The 11,908-nt window shown below is 40.4% G+C and overlaps 1 protein-coding gene across 1 annotated transcript in view; it reads left to right on the top strand.

Moving 5' to 3' along the window:
- LOC146601361 (VPS10 domain-containing receptor SorCS1-like) overlaps nt 1-11,908 on the top strand; it is a 303,293-nt gene that overhangs the window by 227,443 nt on the left and 63,942 nt on the right. The window contains exons 9-11 of the mRNA XM_085308294.1: nt 588-677; nt 6,851-7,030; nt 11,431-11,577. Of these exons, the coding sequence (XP_085164420.1) occupies nt 588-677; nt 6,851-7,030; nt 11,431-11,577 (417 nt within the window). The remainder of the gene's footprint in view (nt 1-587; nt 678-6,850; nt 7,031-11,430; nt 11,578-11,908) is intronic.

The following is an 11,908-nucleotide window of genomic DNA, read 5'->3' as shown; positions in this document are numbered from 1 at the left end:
TGGAAGAAAATGAAGCAACTCATCACTTTAAAACAGCATTTTCAAGGTATTGGAATTAGTATTCAGACATCTAAATAGCCTGATTCACAGAAACACCAAATCACCACAGCTTCTCCTATCTTCAGGAACAGTGAATACTTAACTGATCTGGAAACACATGCAAATGGTGGCTTGTGCAGGCCACACAGAACCAGAGCCAGATAGAAATAGAAATCAAGCATCTTATCTGCCAATCTGCTGATCTAACCAGTAACATACGTGGCAGCTCTGCAAAGAGCAGACCGTTTTGTGGTGAGGCAAAGGGAGTATAAATGGCCTAAATTAAGCCAGGACTTCACCTTCCCCAGGCTTTCACCTGAAATTCTGGCCTCTGTCTTCACAGAAAGTGGGATTTCTCTTACTCTGTTTTTTTTAAGCCACTGTTGGTTTGATTAATGGTTGTTTATCACTTACCACAGTACAACAATTTTAAGCCACTGCTATCAATTCCGTGGTATTTGTCTTGGCTGTTTTTGCTTGATGTTTTCCATGCTAATAAAAAAAGACTCTAAAAAAACCTGATGATAACTTGCCTGCTTCTCTCATAGTTGACATCAGGAGGAAGACCGCATTATTACGTTTCTTATAGGAGGAATGCATTTGCACAGATGAAGCTGCCAAAGTATTCCTTGCCCAAGGTATGCTGGAATGCTTCTATGTACCTAGAGATATTTTGATTGTTCAGAAATTATTGAATCCTATGAGTGATCACAGGGAGAGCTACAATGAATGAAAGTGTCATTCTTCTTCAGGAGAACATTTGTTAAGTAGAAAGAACTCGAAACAAAGTCAGCGCTTTGGCAGTCAAAGGCGTCAGCGTGAAATGTAGACTGATGCCATGGTCCTTGTCAGTTCTTATTTCATTATGATTAGCTAACAGTGTTTTGAGGATGTTCTCTTTGGTCTTAAAATCCCATTTTTCTGCTCCTGTCCTGTGTGGGTCACTTTTTGTGCTTTGCCTCATTAGTAGATTTTAATGGGAACCAAGTAAAGAGATTCTTTGTGTGTCTGTTCCATATATTCCCTAATTAAGAACAATGATGAATTAGCATTGAAGCTTGAAAGGATATTGCTGCTTTTAGGAGTTGAATTTTTTGAGACCTATCTAAAATGTGTCAGGAGAGGAAAAAGTGCTCCATTTTGAAGAAATCATGGTTTTGCAGCTGGGCTTCTAATGACTTTCAAAATAAAGACAGAGAATGTTTTTTTAAGAGTCCTCTATTTCTTGATAGTATGGCTTTAATGAAACGTAAGCTCAAAGGYGGGAAATGATCCTGTGATTTCTATGCAAGATCTAACATCTGAAGGCAAATGACAATCCCTGGTTAACTTCTGGAAATGCCAAACGAAAGTAAAACAAGTGCAAGGTCAGCCCATACCCAGAAGTTGAAAGAATACCAGGTTTTGAAGATGGAAGTTTTCAAAGAGATAATTTGGCTATTGTTACAGCTGGCTATCTTTGACTCCTCACCCCTACTGATCCATTTATAGTGGATTAACTGGAGGCAATTTTCATCATATGTCCAGACTGCAGCTCAAACCCATACCTTCAAAGCCATACCTAGCCTGCTCTGCCATTGCCTTGTTCCTGTTTACATCAACCAAAAACCCAAGCTTACAGGATTTTGTGGACCCTACCAGAAGCCACAAGACATAGAAGACCTAGCCTGTGTAAGATAACTTTGATAAATTCTTTTCAACAAAGATCAATGCACTTTTTTTTCCTAGAAGATATACAGATTTGGGAAATTAATTCCCAGTGTAGCTGTTTCTACATGCCTAGGCAAACCCTGTATTTTGTGTTAAACTCTGACTGTCCCAAASCTTCAGTCATGTTTAAAAGTATTACTCTAAAGCATGATTTAAAACTTCTGTGCAAGCAGGAATTACTCTGCCAATACAGATCAAATTTAAGCAGGTGTTTATTTGAAATAGTATTTCCTTAGCAAAGGAACTGCATTTTTAGGACAGTTGTTGCAATGCCCAACCAGAATTGTCATTTACAGTTGATTAAGACCATCTGTAAAGAGACTGCATGTTTCGAGATGGTTGCCTCCTTTATGTCCACATTTGTTTCTCCAACTGTCCACCATCTCCGGGGGGAGAGGGAGTGAGTGAGAGAGAGAGAGAGAGAGAGAGAGAGAGAATGCACTACTACTAAATTTCAATTTGTTCTCTGTGAATGGGAAGCAATAAATTTGTATTATTTGACCCAAAGAAAGGGGCAGATATTTAAGGAGATACAATGCGTTGTCACAAGCTCAGAATATCTTCAAAGGCTGAAGAGCTGCGTTTGGCCTGGAAGGAGCTACAATAGAACTGTGGCTGTCTGGGAGGCTGTTATCAAAGCAAGATAGCTGCTTTTATTAAAAATGCACAAAGCACTGTACTATTCAAAGGAATCRAAACAAACAGCTCCTTTTATGCCTAAATTCTCTTTTATCTCCTTCTGCTAAGAAAGTGGGACCAAACATGGTAAACAGTGCTAAGTGACTTCTGGAACTCAAGACTGAAATATCAAGCTCTTTACCTTGGCATGTCCCTCCTGAACTGGAGGAGTGTGGCAGGACTGCTTGTGCAGGTGACACTGCTTTTCAGGCAGGAATGGCCTATAGCAAACCAAACCCAAAATATTCTTGCTACAGGCACTAATTGTTGGCCTGGTAGCAAGTTTGTGTAAAAAACCTGAGTGAACTTAGAACTATCTCCCATATGAGAATATCTCTGTACATTTTTATACAGGTTGTATTAACCCTGCAATGACCTTTATTGAGATCTGTTAATTCCTGCAGTGGGTTGCTACTGCTATTCTGTGTCACAGCACCATGATATGGACTCTGATATAGACTTTATGGTGTAGCTTATTAGAATCATTTGTGACAATAACAATATGCACCTTAAGCGTACACACAGGATTCTCAAAATTGCTGCATTTTAGACCAGTGCATAGGGCAGACATTTGTGAATATAGAGGCAAAGCAAGCAATGTCTCTTAAAAAGAAGACATGTCCTTAAACTGGTGCTGGAWTGACTAGGGTTATGCTACCTCCATTTTAAATCCATGATCTTTTAACCTTAGAATGCACACCCTGATGGAAGAAGCAATAACCAAAAAAATATAAAAACAACCTGAAATCCTGAAATACAGACCTTAAAAACAGTGAACAGTCCCAGTAATGGATGGGATAAAACAGACATAACATAACCTTGCATTTTTAACTTACCAAGAAGAAAAGTTCTCTGACCAAGTGCAAAAAGCACACCTGAAGCAAATTTAGTGATTCAGAAAGCCTTAGTCTTTAGTTATCTCGGTAGACATTTGATCAAACCCGTGCACAGTATTGTGCTCTTTTGTCTTTGGAAAGACAAGAAGGACAGATGGCAGAGCTGCATACTAATGTACTTCCTCATGTACTGGAGCAGAGGGAGGAATGCTCAGGCTCTCTGTGGACAGACGCATGAGGAGCTCCTAAAGATGGCAATGGATGTATAAGTTGCCTTTCTCCACTTTCCTTTTATCTTCTCTTTTGTAGGGCGGTAAAATAAATTTCTGTTGGAGCAGAGAAGGGTTTAGTGAAGCTCTTACTCCATATCAGGATGAGGATGAATGCCATTTTTTGGTAATATTCCTCCCTCAAAGCACTTGGCCCACTAAAAAAAAAAAAAGAAAAGAAAAGAAAAGGGAGAGAAAAAAAAGAAAAGATTGGTCTGCTAGGATGACTGATTTGCTTATTACTTGCAGGGGAATGGTATTCCTTGTGGCATAGCTGATGCTCTCAATATATCAGCATGGTGTGATATGTTGGGGCCAATAAAGAAAACCTCATAAAATGAGTGTAAACTATCTGCTTGTGGAGAAGAAGCCTAAAGATAGTTTGTTGCTGGAAAAACAATGAGCTTTTTCCAGAAATCCACAATAGATGATGCCTTCTACCAGAAAAGACCTTTTGCCAATGTAATTTTTCATGTAGTTGGCAAGAAAGTTTGAAAATTCAGTCTTTTCTCCTTCCCACTGAACTGTAGAGTCAATTTATTCCAGCTTTACTTTTGGTAGAGCAAGGCCGGAAAGTGGATGGTGGAAAGGGAGAGAAAGCCTTTGTCAGTGCTCCAGACCTTATTTGGAAGAGAAGAGCAGCAGCCTGGAACTACACACCGATTGCAGCCTTGGCAGCACACTTTGGAGATCTAGATGTTAAATTGAATGACTTTCTCCAAAAAATAGCCTTCGACAGAGGCCCTGTGTGCACTTAACTTGACTGTATCGTGTTAGATTTTCACTACCATAGGTAAGCAAATCTTGCTCATCCTGTATCAGTTGCCTCTTTTCTGTGACCTCAACTCTAGTCTGAAGAAGAATTCAACCATTCTCCATGTTTAAGCTTCAGCTCTTCTTTAAGATTCACTCTTTACTGTGATGGAGAAACCTTGGCACTTGCATCATTACTGAGAAATGACAAAAGTTTTCTAGCAGATGATTCTGCAGAATTACAGGTTCAGGTATAGATTGGAAATAACAGCCAATAATTTAGAGGTTTCTATCTCCTGACCGTTCTTCTCTCCTAGTGCATGAGCTAGAAAGTCCAGAACATTAGTTTTCAAAACATGACACTCCCATGATAGGATTTGTGCTGGTACATATAACTGGCTCAGATGTTAGGAGTGAACGTGATCTGCTAGTTAATACTGATTTTCCCAACATGGAAACGAAAAATCGCTGATGTTGTTCAAAGACATGTTTGACACTCACAGAATGGTTCCCTTCTATTAAAGTGTTGCATTGTCCGTACATCTGTTGGGCAAGGCCRTATTTAGAGGAAAAGTTAACTGATCCACAAAGGTAAGTAGTTGGAATATTATTTTTGACTTTCTGCACTATATCTGTTATGCCAGCTTTGTCTGTCTGTGCTTCTCCAGGGTTAAATTCCCTCAGTTTTACTGAGATCATCTTAGACTTCCATCCTACATCACTATCTGATCAAAACTCAGGAAGAATCTAGTGAATAAATTATCTTATTTGCCTGTTCAACTTTTATGAGATTGCCTTTGGTTTTCCTTGGTGTTGATCAAAATATCTTCTTACCTCTGTCCTCTAGGTATTACAAAACTATTGATTCAAGTGATAAGTTAATGAAATTGTATATTGAAATTTTGCTTATAATCTGTGTTTCCACAGAGAGGTCTGTCCATGTTTATGGATACATACAAAAGCTTAAGCTGGAGATCAGAGCTCTACTACCTGATGCTGCTGAAGCACATTAGGAAAACCTACTCATAAAACTCTACCAGCATGTTGACTAGGGTGACAGTCTGAAGCAAAGCCTCTGAAAAGCAGATGCAGCAGTAACTTCTACTAGCACAGCTGCAGAGAGAGTAGAGCTGTACAGCTGTACAACTGCAGAGCTATAGTGGAGAGAGGATATCTGTTCACAATCACAATTAGTAGGAGCCAGTGGGACTTATATTACCTTTCCTATCACCTCAGGAATTGACCCAATCTGTTCCTCCACAAAATCAGGCCATTTTATGGGGTACTTTTTACTGCAGCACAAAGAAGCAAGTAAATCAAGTGAATATCCATCCACTCTGATACTCAGATCTGGATCTGGATGAACAGGCAACTGTTCTGAATCTTTAATTGATAGTGGATCCACTTAAAATTTATAAATCAGATTTCTTCGCCATATTATTTTTCATCTTTTATATTACAGGCCTCCATCTGGAGGAGTAACCCCCCCTAAATATCCGTAAGAAAGCAAATTGTCAAAGATTATTATTACTAGAAAGAAGTAGCATCAGTTTCCAAAGAATGTCTCTTCTGATTAAGTTTCCAGTTTTGCATACAGAAAACTCTGGCTGATTCACGGAAGCAAAACAGCTTTGGGATATCTGCCCAAAGCAGATAGAACARCTGACTCTTTTGGGAATCACAGAATCTGCATTTCTTTTCCTAACTCCGCAGATTTTTAAGGCACCAAGGAACTCAGGGTTCCTGTACTGYGCAGATAGAGCCTGGGAATTTCATTATAACTATCTCCCCACTAGTAGCTTTTGAGGTGATGATTTCTCCTGGCAATGGAAGAGCGAATCAGGTTTAATAGAATTTGTTTTCAATTATACTCTTTTTCATTGCTTTCTGCCTGCTGTTGCACGTGGAACAAATACAGAAAAGAAAAGGAAAATCTCACGCATAAAGCTAATGGCCTAACTACCGTTCTGCTCTTTGAATCTAGTGAGCTTTGGAGTTGTCTTTCTGTTGTATTGTTGTGTTCAGCACAGTGGCCCGCTCTCCTAGGTGACAGGTACTAAAAATAATAAATAACAGCGGCACTGGCTGCAGATCACCCCAGTAGATCCTTCATGTATTAGTTCCCATTCACACTTGGTGTCTAGGAACTATGTAAGAAGCAGATGTTTCTGATGCTGCTTTTTTCTTTCTTTTTTTTTCTTTTAAAAAAAGCATTTTTAATATCTCTGATTTCACAATTACAAGTAAAATCATTTAGTTGCCAAACAGCATCCCTCACCCACAATACTCATTAAATGAAAATTTCGGTAGGGAAGAGAAGTGCTGCAGTATAATGCTATATTGCCAATATAAATGTTCAAATAACACTTCATCAGTTAATTATCACTTTGAAAATTGGCAGAAGAAAGCACGTGTGGGTGGAATTCTCTGCTTTCCAGTGTTGYGTACAGTCTCTGATTAAACTTCAGCCTAAATACATCTCTTGCTCCTCCACAATAATGGTGGTGCCCTTCAAAATGACAGAGCAGATCTCCTTCTAGTAACACTCCTGTTTTCTTTTCTCAGGACATGCATGTTATCAGCACAGATGAGAATCAGGTGTTTGCAGCTGTTCAAGAGTGGAACCAGAATGATACGTACAACCTGTATATTTCCGACACCCGAGGGGAGTACTTCACCCTGGCCTTGGAAAATGTCAAGAGTAGTCAAGGGCTGGAAGGGAATGTGATGATTGACCTCTATGAGGTATGTCATAACTCCAAATGTCTCATTCTCAACTCAAGAGTTCACGTGACACGAATACCGTTGTCTTCTTGCACATCACACTCATAGTATGCATGTGAATAACAGAGCCTTATGGCTCTAGTGGCTAAACACAGTTTTCCCCTCCTTTTATTCAAGGATCTCAATGCAATCAGCTGAATTCCAAGGCCAGGTTTTGCACAGATGTGTAAGTTTGGAGCAGCCTGATAGTACAAACAGATTCACTGGTGTACTCTCATGTAGGTCTCAGATGAAGAAGAGCACATGTCTGCGCAGGAAGACATACGGTAGAAGATGTAGTGGAACAGAGAGGAACTTTGAGTTTCTCAGCCAGAATCCTGCTGCCTTTAGTGCCCTGAGCCCCCATTAGTCCAACCTGTGGCTCTGAAGACTCCTAATACTCTGAAGTTTTTATTGCACTTCTGAGAAAAAGAAGAGGCAGCAGTTTTCAGCCACCTTTGTCATCCTGCCCATCTTGAGTTATTCTGGGAATTGAAGTAAYTTTAGATAGGCTCTCCTGGGTGATTGCATAAGCAAACACTTCTACCTCATCTTGAAGTTCCCTTTACCCTGAGCCTTTTCTTTACAAGTGCAGTCCACCAAAACTTACCTGTAAGAAGGCCAACTTAAATTGTCTTCTATGATTACTGAACCTAAGAACAAGACTTTTAATATGCTCTTATGCTTCTCTTGCTCTGCTGCCTGTCTTGTTTGTGGAGATAGTGCTTTAGCTGATAGAGATTGGATCCTCAGTTGTTGTTAGGAGGATCAACTTTATTCAGATATCTTCCAGGTGTTTTTCTGACCATTTAGAATAAAAGCCATAAACTAGTTCTGAGTTCCTCTGAAAAACAAGATGATTCCTTTATTTCTCCTTCACCACCTGGATATTAGCTCTGCTACCCAGGTTACCTTCAGCTGCCATCTTCTTGGAAACCACCTTGGAATATGCAAACAGAAAGCCAAAGTGTTGTGCATAATTGCATATGAATTGCAGGAGGATGGGCACTGGCACTTCCCAGACATTTGGAGGTTTTTACTGTTAATCTGTCTGCAATGCTGGCAGCCCATGGAAAGGCTGTTGCCTCTTATTACCGTCAGCTTGAGAAGCGGTTTCACTGCATTATGTAAAGGTGTCCTACATGCCGGGGGAAAGGAAAGCCTCTGTTTTATTAGGCTGACAATACACAGTAACCCAGGTTGAAATTGATGGGATCAGACTTGTAGCGTCATGTCTGCTGATTATCTAGATAGAAAGAATATTGGCTGACACTGAACCTGGCACAAAACTTCCTTTAAATTTGGTATTCTAGCTGGAAGGGAACAGAAAGCCATCCAGTGTGATTGTCCCAGTAAGATTGTTACAAATGATGAATATTTAGGGATAAATGGAGACGAATAAGAGAGAAGGAGAAAACCCATAGATGAATTAAAAAGTAATGGAGAGATTGCAAAATCAGTTCTTGTGTGGTAACAGCAGTATATTTAGAAAAGAAAGATTGTTTGAGAAAACGACGCCAGGAGAAGGCAGGTACATGTCTCTGTATGGATGTGCTTCTTAGGTTCATCTGKTTGCGTTGTAGTTAATGTGTTTGTGTGCATAGACTCCTAAACTAGATCTACATTGAAGATAAATTTACTTGATGTTGCACAAGAGGAAATTGTATTGGTGTGAAGAGAAAATAGTAGTTCTGTGCTGGTGCCTCAYCCTGTTCTCCATTGTCTCCCCTTTAAGTCAATAGGAGCCCTTCACTGGGAGATTGTTATTCTAGGCTGTGGACTATTCTACTACTGGACCTTGCAGAGGATGAGGAGACCCACTCTCAGTGTGGCTCCTTCCTGCCTCTTCGACAGGGTATGACATGAGAATTGCTCTTCTTCCTGTCTCCTGTTAATGCCAATGCATAAGTAACACACTAGAAGCAGTGTTCAGAGGGTCTGCAGTAGCAATGAGGCTATCCTAGAAACCATTGCCAAGAGCAAGGGAAGAGCAGGAGACACTGGCCCCTCTCTAATTCCTGCACCTCTCCAATAATATGATATGGCTCTAGGTGACTCTGCAGCTGGACTAATCTGCAGCAAGACAGTCCTGCCTGTGGGAAGTCATGTCCAAAATCGTAATAGCTGGCCTCTGTGGTGTGGGGAAAAACTAGAATAAATTGTTTATTTTTTATTTTGACCAGAGGTTTTAGAGGGAATTGAAATCTTTAGAGGAGAGAGCTACTGTGAGGAGATGTGTCTGTAGCTATCAAGTATGTCTGCCGTGTCTGGGACTTGCTTGTTTTTACCAGTGTGGATTATTTCTGATGGAAAGTGTATTCTTGGAGTACAAAGCTAGTGATGGGAAGAGAAGAAAGTATTTCAAGTCACATGTTTGAGTGTCTTGTGTGAATCTTTCATCCCATTTGCAGACAGAGCAACTGTACACAATGCATATGTGTTTGGATTGCCGACAAAGCCTCTGTGGGGATCACCGTAGTGCKTGTCACTCCAACAACTTGTGGATGCAGAGCTTTCTCTGTCGTGGTTGTGTGAGCAGCTGGGGTTGTGTGTCATGGATGCGAATATGCAATAGGTGCATCTCTTCCTACTGAGAGCATGCAGCCACATATACTGTGTGCAGTCTCTTTTAAGATAAAGCTGTCCAAGAGTGACAGCATAACTTACACTTTGCTTACCCTGGAAAGGGCTCTGAGTCCCAGCCCATGACTAGAATCATAAAAAAGAAGAATTCACGGGATTTCAGAGTGCATTTATCATCTGATAAATAAAATGTTTTTTAATCATTTATGACTAGCATTTCACAAGGAGTATAATACCACTATTTCAGTACAACAACAAAGAAATGGAGTTATTGGCTCCGGCCTCTGGTAGCAAAGGAAGAACAGTGTTATTTTTTCAGCCCTGGCTATTTGTACAGTACCGCTGGGAGACATAGTACCTCTTTCTTATCAGAGTGCCTTTCTATCACGTGAAAGAAACTCTGTAAAGTTAGTTACATGGGAAAAACAGTACAGTTAGAACATTTAAAATACTATCATTTATGCTTATATTAACTATAGATCAGTTAATTCCTTTAAATAARGACTACTGCCCCTTATAACAAATCATTTCTAAGCCTTTTAAGTGGCCTCAAARTGCCTCACTGCAATTATACAAGAAAGAAAGTGCTATTCAGAATGAATACAGTGTACTGTACTGTACACTAATAGTCCCGTGRCACAGCAGTAAGGTCCTTGCTGGCACTGATAGCAACCAAACTGGGTCCCTTAACTGAAGATGTCAGCTGAGGCAGGTGAGTCGTCTGAGGCTAGAACAAACTCTGAATCTGCTGTGACCAATTGCCACATGATGCCACTCAAATAATAACCTGTATGAATAAAAAGGCTTGATAAGTGATTCTGTGTACCAGTTCTGCAGCACAAGAAGAAATGGGGTGGACGACTTAGCAGTCTTGATGGAAGACAAAGTTTTTGCCTTCCTCCCCTGCTCCTGATTTCTTTTCCCTTTTTATTGTAGCACTCAGGTTGCAGAATGACAGCCTAACAAATTCATTAGCAAGCTGCAGCAGCTATTGAGCTATTGATTTTCAGTGTGCTGAGAAGATGAGGAACATTTTGCAATGTGAGTTGTGGTTTTTGGTTGATTTTTTTTTCCTTCTCGTGGAGGCACTTTTGGGCTTGATTCCAGTGCGAGTCTGTTAACATCACATCTTTCCAAAATGCTTCTCCAGGTCTCCTCTGGTAAAGCTGCTGAGTAAAACACTGGGAATAATAAAAGGATCAAGATCTCATTGCTGGTTCTTCAGCTAGCATTCTGGGTGGTCTTGGGTGAGTCGGCGGTGCTTCAAAATACAGAACTGTGATAAAAATACCTATATGCCCAAAATTATCATGTTCAAATGCTCATCATTATGAAGCACATTGAGATCCTTAGATAAAAGATCCTAAATAGACTGTATAAGAACAGGAGCACTAAATGGCATATGTATGTGTGCATTGCTGTTTTCTTTGCAAGGCCAAAACTGCTGCTATTTCATGCTAATGCAGCAGGAGGTGAATAATTGCCTTATATGTATTTCATCTTTCAGGAGAAAGGATGCCTATCCAGTTTAAAGAATGTCACTTTACAGATAGTGTTACTGACATCTTACCGTGTTCCCATGCTGCTTCTGAAATAMAAGCTTTCTCTCCCATCTGTCACCTTTCCACCCTATCTGGTCCTGTCTCCAGCCTCTGATGCTCCTTGGCAATTCTTGCCCTGACATCTGTCTCACTGACATAGCCACAAGACCCCTGTTGGATTTGACAGGGCAAGAGGGACACACATAAGCACATGTGCATCGGCTTAATCTATTTTTCAGCCATGTCAATTTTTCCTAGGTAGCAGGGATAAAGGGAATGTTCTTGGCTAACAAGAAGATTGACAACCAAGTGAAAACTTTCATCACCTACAATAAAGGGAGAGACTGGAGCTTGTTGCAGGCTCCAGACACTGATCTGAGAGGAAACCCGGTTCACTGTCTCCTAGTAAGTACGTGGGGGAACTTGGGGCAATGGTAACATGCCAGAGCAATCTTTTATTTTTTTTTTCCTCCGAGGTAACACCAGAGGGCAGTTCATGCAGTGTAATTCTTGAAGAGAATGYTGCATTTTAAAAGTACAGCACATTAGGTTAAGGCCTCCAGATGGTATTGCAAGAGCTGGCATAGCAATTAAATTAAATTTCTGGAAAAAAAGAAATCGCTGCAGATCAGCTTCCCTTTGCCYAGCTGATAGTCTGCTCTGAAAACAGCAGGTGAAACTGGACTCTTGTTTCAGTGCAGTTGATTTTCAGGACACTAGATGGGAGGAGTGAGCT

The sequence above is a fragment of the Rhea americana genome, unplaced genomic scaffold (assembly GCF_003343005.1).
Source record: "Rhea americana isolate MKP2758 unplaced genomic scaffold, rheAme1 scaffold_104, whole genome shotgun sequence".
Lineage (NCBI taxonomy): Eukaryota > Metazoa > Chordata > Aves > Rheiformes > Rheidae > Rhea > Rhea americana.
The sequence above is the reverse complement of the archived record's forward strand: the minus strand, read 5'-3'. Positions and strand labels throughout refer to the sequence as shown.